Source organism: Syngnathus acus, chromosome 10 (genome assembly GCF_901709675.1).
Source record: "Syngnathus acus chromosome 10, fSynAcu1.2, whole genome shotgun sequence".
Lineage (NCBI taxonomy): Eukaryota > Metazoa > Chordata > Actinopteri > Syngnathiformes > Syngnathidae > Syngnathus > Syngnathus acus.
In genome coordinates, this window is record NC_051095.1 from 20855984 (window position 1) to 20870452 (window position 14469).

Below are 14469 nucleotides of genomic sequence, written 5' to 3' on the forward strand. Positions count from 1 at the left end.
TGCCTCATTTTTTTGTTGACCTCTGTTCAAAACTGGACATGAAAATGAAAATAACTAAATACAAAGACAATTATGTAATTTAACGGGGCAACATGGGACAAGAACTTGGCAGCTTCTGGCTGGCATATATCATCATCGTCTTTAGCCCTATATTTTAAAGAAAAAAGTAAAAATGTATTTTCCAGCAGCATTCAAGAGGTCAGATAAAGCTAACAAAAGTATTATATACTAGTATTATCATTCACAGACTGAAGTGTTGCACTGGACTGCATTACAGTACTCCTTACGCCAAAAGACAAAATATATATATATACCAATCACACCCCCAGCATGTACTTCATTGTTTCGACCAGGCCCCTGAAGATTTGTCCTGTGAGCCAAGTATGTTTGGCATCTCAGCTCTATTGTCTCATTATCTTAACATACTGCAAAGCATTATCAAATTCACATTGTATTGATCATGCAACTAAGTCAAGCAATTCCACCATAATTATCAGAAGCATATAACAAATCAATCCTATCAGTGCTCATTGATGAAGAAATTTTCAGCAGCAGTAACACCATAGGTTTAGTGTTAGAAAACCTGCACAAAAGATGGAGGATGAAGGAGCGTTCAGCTTTGCTAGAACGAGCGAGAGCTAGAGTGGAATAAAGTGGAAAAAATGTCTGACTCAACCGGCACTATCACCATGGGTTCAAGTCAAGAGACATCTGAGATGTTAAGAGTGGAGAGAAGTGAGGGCGGGGGGGCAAAGCTTGCACCACAGAAATAAAGATAATTAAAGTGACCAGAAATACAATAAAAAAGGGAATGGGAAAATGAGAAGATTGACAGGTGTTTGCAATGACAGAATAAAGTAATATTACAGACAGAATCCAAGGACAGCAACAACCAACAGAAAGAGATCATCCTACCAGAATTTCTCTTGGAAATGTACTTGACATCACTGCTGGCTCCTGAGGCAAGGAGGGTGAGGATGAGGAGTAGGAGAAAGAGTGACGTCTTCATCGCTCTCCTCTCGACCGGGACCTTTAGATCAAACAAGAGAGAAATGGTGTTACATATAATAATGCCATGCATCGTTCTGTCACTTAACCAAATGCAAAAAAAATAACATTACAAAAATCATGTTCGACAGTTAATGTTAGACAGGCTTGCCCTTCTGAACACAGCTACCTGTTACATCCCACTATAATTTATTTGAAAAATGTTTTAGTTAGTATTGTATTATGTAGTCTGCTCTTACCAGTATTGCAGTAGGAATGCCCGCTAAATTTTTCATTAAACTTAATGATCTGAATGTCCAGGCTCAATCCAAACTCCTTACAACAAGTTCGGACACATTCTTCTAATCAATTATTTATGGCTAGAGGGAGCTGATTGGTAAACACCAGAAACAGGGTTGACAAGAGCACGTGGAGATGAAAATCTAATGAGTTGACGAGACGGGGAGAAAAGACTCCAATAAAACTAAAAATATTCAAAAAAGTACACAAACAAATTGTGACAGTCAAAGTCTGAGGCTCTGGGCAGATGTGCCAATTTTGCCACCGTAAATCATTATTCTGACAATTTGATAAAATAGGTCTTAAATACACAAACACACATGGACACACGCAAGCACACACACACACACGCACACAACCTTTGAACAAACTGCGGACTCATACTGTACTAATTTTATATGCGCACACACACACTCACTTGCCCAAACGGGGGTCGGCAGAGTCATAAAAGACATGTTATCAGTCATTCCACTGTGTTTTCAATAAATATGACAACAGGACATACTGTATGCGTACTTTGCCTTGGATGGTGAAATCACATCACATTCTGGACAACAGTTTAGTAAGATTTTGATGGCGCATGAGATGTTTTTGATATGGGAGCCATAGCTATTTAGCATCAAAATCAGCCTAAGGACTTTTAAGTAGCATGAGACCATTGTGGAGTACAAAGTACACAAAACAGAATATTTTAGGATTTCATAATGTTACTGATTTCTGTCGACTTCAGAAGTACAGTATATTGCTTCTCATCCCTTGAAGTTGAAGGAAAAATATCTTTTCAAATCAAACTCTATTAGGAATTATTCATCAATCCATGCATTTTCTGAACCGATTTATCCTCACGAGGGTAATTGCAGGGAACATATAAACAACCATTCGCACTCGGAAACCCACCACCTCCGAAATGTGAGGCGACGTGCTAACCAGCGCGTCACCATGCCGCCTCCTTTAGTAATTGTATTAAACTAAACTCAAAATCATTTGATTGGTATAGGGCAGGGGTCTTCAAACCTGGTGTCCAGTTTCCTACGATATTTTCCATTTCCATGTCCATTTACACGTACAGAAATCTTCAATAGAATGCCGTGCATCAGTAAGTGTATCAATTTTGTGTTCAACTAAACATGGCCAGATTAATTTTACACAGTATGTAGGCAAATGTAGGGAATTTCAGTTTTTCAGTATATAGTTTTTTTGGTGACATTTTTGTTTGGCTCTCTGCAGTGAGCTTTTTCCAATGCAACACATGCGCTTTGGCTCGATAAAGCTTTGGAAACATTGCCGTAGTGACATCATCACAGCAGCATATCACCGGTGACTAAGAGAGTCCAATTAGTTCTGGCTGAGCAAAGGTCAAAGCCACACCACACAAACACCACCACATGGACTGTGTTTGGTCTTAGAATGAAGTGAGAAAAGCAGTGTGCAAGGCATGCAGATGAAGAATAAATGACAAAGTGTTACTGGATGCAGTGGCGTGTAAAGAGGGGGGCTGATGGGGCAGGGCCCCGGGCATCTAACGTAGTGGGGGCATCCAAACAAGGGTGAATGTGTATTCAAGCTGACAGTGAAAAAAAGCTCACTAGTCTTTGGACATACATTATGGCCAGGAACAACAATAACTCAAAATGTTTCATCATGTCACTGGATGAAAGTGTATGACTCATCATTGGTGCATGAGGCCATGGATCAGCCGAAGACCGTCATCCCATGGCTCACATAGCAACGCTCGCAGCTTGTCTAATTAGAGATGCGCTCTCACGCACTGCTTATTATCCCAACATACTATACAACACCTCCTTTGGCATTCAAGTGGTAAATTCGACACTGATTGGAGAACGCCTGACTTCTGTTTTGGGGACTACTACCACCATGCTCTCTTTTCCTCAAGCTGAGGGACCGGGCCCTCAAGGCTGCTGTGGAACACCCTCCCAGACCATCTTATGGACCCACAGACGGTGGAAGCTTTTAAGAAAGGTCTAAAAATGTATTTATTCCGGAAAGCATACTCTTGCTGTTTTTTAATGATATTTTATCTGTTTTATAACTTTGTTATTTTATTGCTGTAATTTTACCTAATTTTCCTGTCCTGTGTTCTGTAGCAATGTGAGATTTGCCTTTAAATGTAAAGTGCATTATAAATAAAATCCATTATTATTATTATTAGACTGAATCCAACATCTCTGTCGAGATATATATACAGTACTACTAAGGATGAATTGATACCTTTACTAAACGTAAACATATCACGGGAAAGGTGAAAGGTTCACTAGTTAATTACATTGTGTAGATTTATAACAACAGCTTTGATTTTTAATCAGACACTTGTGTGAACACACGCACACAGCCCTGATAGCAAACTATTCTGGTCTCAAATACACCAATGCTGAGCCATTAGGGTGCATCAGCCACACATCCAATATTAAAGACAGCCTGGAGCTCTTTTCTGTCACACTATCTTTTCTCTCCCAAACTGCATGAGTCATGCTGTTTTGGTTACAGAGGCAGTCTGTGTTTTACATGGAAGCATAAGCCGCCTTGTCATCATTATGAAAAATGTGATATCTGTCCTTTTAATCTCCTCATCAGGACACATAATTAGTTTGAATTTGAATTTATGTGCTGTCGTACTCCATTTAGGGTGGATATAAATTGTGTATTACATTGAGGCTGTGCAATGTTTAATACTAGTATTTCCCTTTTGCTCTCTTGACACACGCTTTAGTGTATTTGTCTGCACACCATGATTTGTGCACTCTGGATTTACGTTTTATGCTTTTGACTTTGCCAGTCTTGTCGTCCACTGTGTAGTCTCATTTGTGAAAAAGCAACAGTTTAAGTTTTCTTTCTCATTTTAGGTCTTTGGCAAGTAGTGCACATCTCTCACAGAGTGGATTTGAGGATGACAGAATTCGCTCACAAAACACTGACTACAAAAACAACATAAACTACAATTTGAATAATTAACAGACAATAATGTTATACAGAGCCATAATATTAATTATACTTACAAATTGCAACGGAATCCAATACAGCTTACGAAGAAGGTAACGCTCAGTTTCGATATATTATCTGTCAGATTGGTATTTATTCAACATTTACACTTACTTTTAACATTTTACACATTATTGTAGTCTTTCATTAGCCATTTTGTAAAATCACATTATAAATTGTATTGTGCTTTACGTAACTTTCTCAGCAATGTAAAAGAAGCACCATTAAAACCCACGACATCATTTGTGCAATTACCTATGCAATGAGTGTCATTCTGACTGTGAGGTGGATGAGTGGCACTGATGCCACAGGACTCAAATGATAAAATATTGCATGTAAAATACTATATTCTTGTATCTGTGGTTAAACCTGTATCCTCCTAGTTTCATTCAGCACCCCTCAACAAAGTTTGAGGAGAATTTATTTATTTATTTATTTATTTATTGTGCATATAAACACGTTACATTTTTCTGTCCTAGTTTACTGGTCAAAATGAATGCTGTGAAAGAAATTTTCATAATAAAAACAATGTTGGTGGTGGATTTACAGTGGACCCATCTGACGGTGCACATGTATTCATGTCACAAAATGTCTTTGCTTAGAGGGAAAGATTTTCTTTGCTATATAATGTTCCGTGCGGCTTATCCTTTAATTGGACATTGTTTTTTTATGTGCATTGTGTATGTGTGCGTGCATAGGTGCATGCATTAAAAGCTCTATAAATTCGACAACACTTTTTTTTTTTATGCAAACCCATAACACGCCATAACTTGCTTTGGGGAAGTACGTAGATGTTTGATAATGACCAAAACGTATTTGTCTTGATGGCAATATTGCCTGAGCGCTTCCACCTTGCAAGGCAAAAGACTATTATGCTTGGCGCCGAATAAGTCTAATGCGAGCCAAGGACATATTTCACACATCATCACCCCATGTACAGTGGGCACATTTGGCACCAAACTGTTATCTTTATGACAATTTCCGACCCTATCATGATAGTTGGACCAAATACTGTTTCCAGTACGTATCTGCAATACAACAGCTCAACTGAAGCTTATTAGCATTCGCTTACCAACTAAAAAGACCACAGGTGTGTATAATCTTACTCTGTTAAGCCCACTGACTTGGATATCCGACCTCTGGAAGCTGAGATGCCCTTTTGACCGCCACTGTCAAGATAGTTTATCCATATACTGTGAGTCTTACAACTCTCTCAGACATTGCTCATCAAGCTGACACACTGGCCCGGAGACTGCAATTGCTTCTGACTCAAATATCTCACAATTCAAGGCATTACCACACAAATATTGCAGCTATTTCTGAGAAGCACAATTTTTTCTGACACCGAAGATCACACACAGGCACACACAGATAGATACACACAACACACTAACACGCTGCATCCACAGAACAGCTGGTAAACAGACTGTTGAGAGGAAGTGAGGGAAGGAGGGGTTTAGCTCATTTGCCATGTGGTTGTTTTGGGTGATTTCACAGACAAACTCCAAGGTTGTGTGTAAAGCTGCAAAACAAATAAGTAGATCTTTAAGAGACACATTTGAATGGTCAGTCAGCCTATGCATGTGCAGTGAAGCATTCATTTATCACGTAAACTAAAAAACATAACACTAGCACTCGTCAGTAAACAGTATTTCAAGTGTCAATTCTGAATATGTTATCTAGATTAATTCTTAAATGTAATAATATTTTTATGAAAAAAAAGCATCCATGTTTCTATTGCATTATAATAGTCATTATAATAATAATAATTATTATTATTATTATTAAAAACTTGATAACAATTTACCATCTTATAAACACCACAACTAATGATATTGCTGAATCCAAAAATAAATCCCTATTGTAATTTATGAGAGAACCCATTTCATAACCTTCATTGGAGTATTGCAAACTTACAAAAACATTTCAAAGTTAACCACCATGAATCAGCATTTGAAGGAAGAAAACAATAACTCTGTTACGCAGATTCCCTGATGTAATAACTACATTGCTCGCATCGATGCTGTATTGAGCAAAATTAGAATTTTATCTAGCAAGTTGCTATGGCGCTGATGCACCAACTATCAGCTAGGTGTCTAAATCAAGGCTTGGGCAGCCTGATCTGGCCAGTCACACCATTTTATGTGGCCGAAGTGTTTCAATTTCACGTTTCCTTATAAATTATTTTTCGTGCGTGCTGGAGCCTATTCCAGCTGACTTCGAGAAGCAGGCGCGGGACACCCTGAATTGCAAGCCAATCGCAGGGCGAACAACCATTAGCACTCACACACCTACGGGCAATTTAGAATGCTCAATTGGCCTTCCATGCATGTTTTTGGAATGTTTTGGAAGGAAAAAAAAGAGTAACTGGAGGAAACCCACGCAGGCACAGGGAGAACATGCAAACTCAACAGAGAAAGGCTGGAGCCGGAATTGAACCCACAACCCCCACGCTGTAGGATGGATGTGATAACCAGCCGTGCTGCCAGGTAAAAATGGATTGTGTCAATTGTAGGTTAGTGGACGATCCAGTGGTTGTGGTTTTGATTTCTGTCTGCTGTAACCATGCCAAAGTGTCCTTGAACAAGGTACTGAACCCCCAGTTGTTCCTGATGCTGCGCCATCAGTGGGTAAATGTGATGTCAGTGTGAAGTGCTAAACAAATTGCAAGTAAAACCAATATCATTGTGTTGCAGCGCTTGCAATTATACTGTGCCCTCTTAACATCATCATTAATGGACAGGCTTATTTATGAAGATATAGAAATTCAATGCCATCAACCATGGCCATGGTAGATGAAGGCTAACATACAACCATAAACAGCAAATAAGCCCTCGGTGAACCTAAATATTTATAAAAAAGAATGTATATAAGTATAACAAAAAAAAAAAAAGCCAAGCTAGCTTCAACGCAGAGCTTATTGCGCTAGACTTATGATGGGCACAAAAATAGATCCCTGAATATTACAATACTGAACAAAAGTCTCTTCGGGGCCACCCTGTTATGGTGCAAAAGGGACACTAAATAATAAATCGAATAAATATTTACACATTTGGTCTGTAGTAGTATAGGTCCATAGGGATTTAAAAGGAAGTCTTTTAGTCTTTCACAGTAGGAATACGAGGCAACATGACACTGACAAACACATCAACATTTATGGATGCATGCACAGAGAAATACACAGCATGAGGTGTGTGCTAATGAATGCAGTACCACCTGTTCAGTAAATGATCTAATTGCTCTCAGCAGATTCCCATTTCCTCACTTTTACACAGTTACAGCACCATTTAACAGGTAAGAGACTGCTGCCGCAAGCCATCCTTACCCTCGCACCTTCACTAATTCAACATTTAACAGCATCTCTTGTGATGAGACACCAGTTGCTTTCAAGTGAGGAGAAAGCTAAGATGGTGAAAGGGAAGTGGGCAAAAGGTAGCTTTTAAAAGGAAAATCAAAGGATGCCGGGATGAGCTCTAAGGGCTAGGGCAAAGATGAGCAAATTAGTGTGCAAGTGCAGGAAAAACACACTTGAAAGATCAAAGATTGAATTGTATGATTAATCAATTATTGATTGTCAGAGCAATATGCTGAATATTTCCAATGGGAGTATCCAATCCACCCATACAATCCACCCATTCATCCAGACAATCCATCCAGCCATCCATCCATCCAATCCAGCCATCCATCCAATCATCCATCCACCCAACAAATCCATCCATCCATCCATCCATCCATCCATCCATCCATCCATCCATCCATCCATCCATCCATCCATCCATCCATCCATCCATCCATCCATCCATCCAACAAATCCATTCAGAGGTGTGTAAAAGAAAACACCTTTGGGGTTTTCTTTCTGTTGAGACTGTAATCTTGCAACTATACTATAAAAAAAAGAGAGAGACAGTTTAAGCACAGACATGTACATATATAATATACATGGTTTTCTGGTCATGAACATTCACTGGTATATTTGGTACTATTATATAGTATATTTCATACTATTACTGTTTAACTTATAGGGAGAAAGATGCACCTTTTTTAGAGGTATAAATGTACTTTTTTGTGATATTGTTTTCTTTTGTGCCTCTTTTACAAGTGTAACGGAATTCTAGCAAAGGGAAAGTGGCTTGAAGAGAGTGTTACAAACATTAGCATAATGATAAATGATGAAAGGTTAAAATGAATTGTTCAATGTTAATAATGTTATTTTGTGCTTCATTCAATTCCTTTACTGAATAATAAAACTGTGTGGTCTATTGAGCAGGGTAGTAGAACCAGCAGAGAATACAAATAGCGTTAACTCCAGGGATTCACTAATATTAGATAATGACAGACTTTAATCCTGTTTTGAATTCATTTCAAGTTGAAAAAAAACAAGTAACATTGAATAACAATTGAAAAAAAATGACAAGCTGTTTTAATGAACAAAAGTTTAAAAATGTACTGTACATTTTGTGAAGTGTTCAACATTTTAAGAGGGCAGAAAAATGGCTTTTTATTGCATATTTGACGAATATCAGATTTTTTTTTTTTCTCGAATAATTTCCTTGACGTAGACACATGCAACCCTACATACCAATATGTTAGACACATTTGGCACTTCACATCTTGTTAGCAACAACCTCAAAAGTTAGTGATGTGTGAGCTGGCCCTAAGGCAGTCACACTACTCAAATTTGGCAAAAGCCAAACAGAAGAAGCACTTGCGATCTGCCATTTATGTAAGCCTGTTTCAGCATTCAATATATTCATATTACTTTCTACGGTATGAAATAGGTGTTCATGCGCATATTTTAATATATATATTGCAGCAACAACTAAGTTAGTAGATGGAAATCTAGATGCACAGAGAGCCCAAAATAACGGATCTTCATCAGTGGCAGCACGATGGTGTCGGTTCCGAACATGTATGGTTGCTTGTTTGGGTTTTCTTTGGGTATGGTGAGAATATACTGTGTGTTTCTAAAGTGTACAAGGGTATGAATGTTAGTACATATAAAAGTCTCAAAAATTCAGCACATGGTTTGGTTTTGTAGAGTCACATCAAATGTGTTGCTTCCCCTTGATTGGTCAAAGTGAACTGTAACTTTCGAATAACAATGGAAATTGAAGTAAACAAAATAGATGCCCAAAATAGACCATTCTGACCACCACCAAACATTCATACACCAGTGTGAGTGGCACTGGAGTCAAGGAGGATGAGGTCTTGCCCAAGGACACAACAACCCAGGACTTGGGCAGATCGGGTATCGAACAGCCAACCACCGGGTTGGTCTTTGGACTGCTCTACCACTGATCCACGGCCGCTCCAATTAAAATAACATCCGTGGCATAAACAAGTTGTTTGATTTACCTTTGTGGGGATTTCTTTCAAGGAGGGGGATCAGCAATTTGCCCAAGATGTGAGAGTTACAAAAATAAAAGACCACGAGAACATGAAAGTCATTCACCATTGCAAATGCATTTTTTTTTTCCCTTCAAGCAGCTTCTTTCCAAGAAAAACTTGATATAATGACAACACAAACAACAGACAGAGTTCCCGCTTCCTTTGATGTTTGTATTGAATCGAGTGAAATAGTCTGTGATCAGGCAAATGAATACAAATAAATACAACCAGTACTAAAGTAAAATTGTGGAACCTCAGGCACATATGTATGTTGCTACAACCTTGCCTTCAATAGTCTTTCCATGCACAATAGTTTACATTAATACAGTATATTCCTTGTCAGTGTTACAATTATTGCAACACTGTCATACAGTCATAATCTCTAATCCAGAGTGTTCTAGTCCACTTGAAATTCATAACTTTGGATATGCCAGTTTTGAAGAGAAGTATGAATGATTATGCAGGTTGAAATTTCACTTTCTAGTGTAATTTGCAGCTAAAATAATACAAAAAATGGTGAGAATATTTGTTTCTTGATGGTTTTTACTGTGCAATCTTTGACTGACATGGCATATCAACACTGATATAATACATACATTTTCCTTTCCAGTGATGAGGTGTTTGCTTGCCTGCCAGAGATCTTCAGGAAAGACATGAACCGCATGGCAAGGCTGGCCTCGCCACTGTGCAGCCTGCAAAGCAAGCAGCTGCAGTCGGGCAGGCAACATCATTTGCATTGCTCATTGATACCATTCAGCCAATTTTCCAAAAGATACCAACGTCTTCCGCTACATCTTAACACCTCAATGGTCAAGGATGACAAGGTTACGGATCTTAATTAGATTGAATAATTAAATAAGGATATGAGCAGTAAAGTTTTTAAGGCATTCAATATGAGAACGTTCATATTAATGAATACACACTTGCACAAATCAGCCTCATATTTAATCTTTTTTTTCCCCCATTTCTTAAATACCTGTACCTTGATTCGTATTATTGTACTGAAGTGCAATGAGTGGCACAAAATGGCCCTTCCTTACATGCTGTGAAAGTCAAAAATGAAACATGCAGAAAAGTATCCACGCAAATTATTCAACCCTGACTGTGCTTCCGTGGTGCAGAAATTAGCATAATCCAATTCAGTGTGACTATCAACTGAGTGTCATGATAGGCAAACTTCAGAAATTGTGTGAAGGCAAGTCTGTCAATATGCAATAACATGAACCAACAGACTTTGTAAAAGACATGTCAAATGTATCATACGCTCTATTGGTTAGCTATGTGACTCACCCCATGTTCATGTGACACTGTACAGTAAATAAAAATTAAATTATTTTTCACAGACCAAGGTCACAAAGTGCTTCATGATAAAAATAATTCTAAAATGACACATATATACAATTAAGGGAATACGGTGGAAGATAAAATGCTTACTCAAAAAGGCGAGTCATTAGTTGCTTTTAAAAGCATCCACAGAGTCCAGAAACCAAAGGGAGCTCGTTCCAAAAACATCAAGTCCTTGCAAAATATTTGCACTGTGTCCCTGCTTCCAGTCTATCTCAACTTTGAAATGCCAGCACGTATGTTTTTCACATTTCATATCAAACAATTAAAAATGCTCAGTTGTCAATTTTATTTACAGGTTAATTCAAAGCTGGTTATGTGCATATTCTAGTCAAGATTTTTGTCAATCTTAAACCTGTGCTAACTATACAGACAACTTATTGGAACCATTTGACTATTCAGAATGGTTACAGGAGTGAGAAAAAAAAGAGTTAATCAATGATTGTCAAACATGACACTAAAAAAATTGAAAACAAAAAGGCATAAAACAATGTATTATTTTTGTATTTTAATAAGAATCTTAATTGTTACAGCAATGTAAAAAGTGAGCCTGTGTTGATGCATAAGCAATAAATGCACGAACAATTTTAAATAGTTAGGAAACATTTTATATTTGTCTTCATTTCCTTCATGGTCCTTTGGCTGCAAAATTAATAAATAATCAAAAGTCAATTATTGAAGCACAACCAACATTCATAACAATTAGAGCGGTTTTGACATGTTTTCTAAGCTTGTATTCCATCGCCTTTTTCCTCCTGCCACAAAGTGGTGAAGCAGTGTAGAGGCTTTAAATGAATTCAGTTTCAATTCAGCGGTACCAGCCGAATGCTTGTACTAATGGATTCGATTTTTTTTTCTGTTATGTTCTTTTGCTTTTCTAAATAAAATCACAGGACAGATTTTAACAGTTTACAAATTATATCAGCGTAAGACAGGGCAACAGCCCAGTTATTGCCATTAAGTTACACGCATAATCTTTAAAATGACAGTTTGCACCAAATTGCCCTATTGCCGGTTTGAATCGACCTCCACATTTGAAACAGTTATGCTGAAGCTTGTTCATGCAATATTTATCCAAGACCTTTTTCCAGCGCCTGAGAGAGGGACTCACAATACAGGACGACACGAACTGCAAACTGCTGAGTTATAGATGTTTTTGTAGGAACAAACTAAAAAGTGCTGTGGAGCATTTCCAAACAAGAATTTCCAACATGCTTCCGTGTTTAGAATATTTGTGCTTTTCGCGCAAAATGCTAAATAGTCTATTCATAAGCAAAACTTGTTGTTGGCGTTTTTCTCATTTCATTTAGGTGCAGGAACTCCACTGTTGCCCCATCCTTAAATCCACTTACAATAAGAAGACTCATAAGTTTGTCCAGACCTCCAGGCGGTCCTACGCAAAAATATGAGCCAGAAAGTAAAGAGTTGCATTCAGAATCTTTAGCCAAAAATGCAATTGATGTAATTGTTCTCATATTCGTCTGCACTGTGATAACTTATAGCAAATAAAGAACATAAGGGATCTACGTGCATGATCTTTCCTTTCTGAAGAAGCCTAACATCTCGTGTTCCATGTCAGTAAGTGCATTGAGGCAAAGTATGGCTCCATACCACCAAGCTCCCGTCAAGCAGCCCAAGTCACATCTGTGACTATGAAAATACAAATCAGCCACTATGTAGGCAGACTTGTGCACTTAGCAGGTGTTTTACAACAACACACAACTAGACTTCACCAGTCAGATTTAATAATGCTGAACATTTACCACTGTCTCTTCTGGCAGTGTACAAGATGGGGAATTTGTCCCTTCCGTTTAACTGTAATGTCATGTCATCATACAGATTCCCACTGACACTACTGAAAAACATGGTGAAGTTATATGGGGAGATCCATGGAGATTTGCTTGGCACAACATATGTTTTCATCAAGTTTAAAGCCAAAGCAGAGCAGCCATAGTTGCTTCAAGCATTTCACATTTGGTACAATTGTGATTGGAGGACTTCTGAAATCCCTATATCTAATTCAGATTTTTTTTTTTAAATACAAAAATGCATGAATTGAATAAATAAATAAATACTACAAAACGTGTGGCCTGCATTGAGCTCATCTCATTTTGATTACATATTTAGGCACCAGGTTAACAGATAATGATGACAAGAGCAAAACAATTAGGCCTCCAGGTTAGAAAGAAGTGGTGAGATGTCACAAATATAGCATCACATACCCACCACAACAGAATTTGGCGTTTGAAATCTCTAAAAATGTATTGCATTTATCGTTTACAATAATACACAAAGATTTTGCCATACCAAACTGTGAAATCACAAACATGACCACCGTTCTCATATTTAACTATTAATTCCTTCTTTTTTTCCCCAGACTGTACCCTAATAAATTCAAGCTTCCTATGAACATTATCGTTAGCCGTTTGCCCATATATATTCTCGTCCTTGTAGTCTCAAAGCACTATTTTAATTGCAACAGGACAATTTTGATTGACCAAGACAACAAGAACAGTTTCGTTGCAATTAATGTGATTTCCTATCAAAGTTTTCAATATTTTTGGAGCCATACAAGGGGCTAATTAAGAGGAAAATTAAAGTGTCATCTTAATGCTGGTTATACTTCCAAGTAGACATTCAGTGCAACTTATTATTTGGAGAATAAATGTAAAAATAAGACACACCTGTCAGTTTGCATACTCTCACCTGAAAAGGGGAGGGTTCAAACAAAAACTTCACAAAATACACACCACATAAGCAACTATCACATTTTTAAATTACTGATTTCCACAGTGCATATCAATATGTAAACATATATAATTTTCTTTCATAGTTATACAATGCAGTGCAGCAAGTTGTTGACATGTACAAGGATAAAAACAACATGAAATTGTATTCACACGTTACACTCTGATGAAGCAATTAATGACTAGCACAGCCCAAGTCCTTCAGGTCATTCAGTTTTGCATGACAGACATAAATTAACTCTGGGACTCGAAACACACACACACACACACGCACAGAGTCAAACTGCAGAGTTAACAGCTCCAATGTGCCTGAAGATAGCAAGAACATATGACATCCTAACCTCACACACTAAATACACAAACACAGCTGTGAAACACATGCTTTTTCATGATTCATACACTGAATCCACATTTGTCAGGACTAATCTTGTTTGATCAACCAATGTCCTCAAGTGTTTCCTGGAGTGCATGAAAGGGACTCGCGCTAAGGATGCTTGCACGCACATAGACATAGAATCAGTCTTGGATGCATGCTCACACAGTAAAGACACTAGTGCTACTTTCACACTGTATTCCCCACAAATTGGTGCATCAGAGGTGTTGGTGAGGAATTCAAGTTTGGAGTTTAGATGTATGCAAGTGTCCTTTCAAGATCACCAAATGATTCGCGAGTGCGGCTCCGCTGCTGCTCACTGCTCCCCTCTCG

The 14469-nt window shown here is 38.0% G+C and overlaps 1 protein-coding gene across 2 annotated transcripts in view; it reads right to left on the reverse strand.

The window, feature by feature from the left end:
• The window catches only part of il1rapl2 (interleukin 1 receptor accessory protein-like 2), a 208651-nt gene that overhangs the window by 177504 nt on the left and 16678 nt on the right, over positions 1–14469 (reverse strand). For both annotated transcript variants that reach the window (XM_037261030.1, XM_037261031.1), the window contains exon 2: positions 916–1030. In XM_037261030.1, coding sequence (XP_037116925.1) covers positions 916–1009 — 94 coding nt within the window. In that variant the 5' untranslated portion in view covers positions 1010–1030. The remainder of the gene's footprint in view (positions 1–915; positions 1031–14469) is intronic.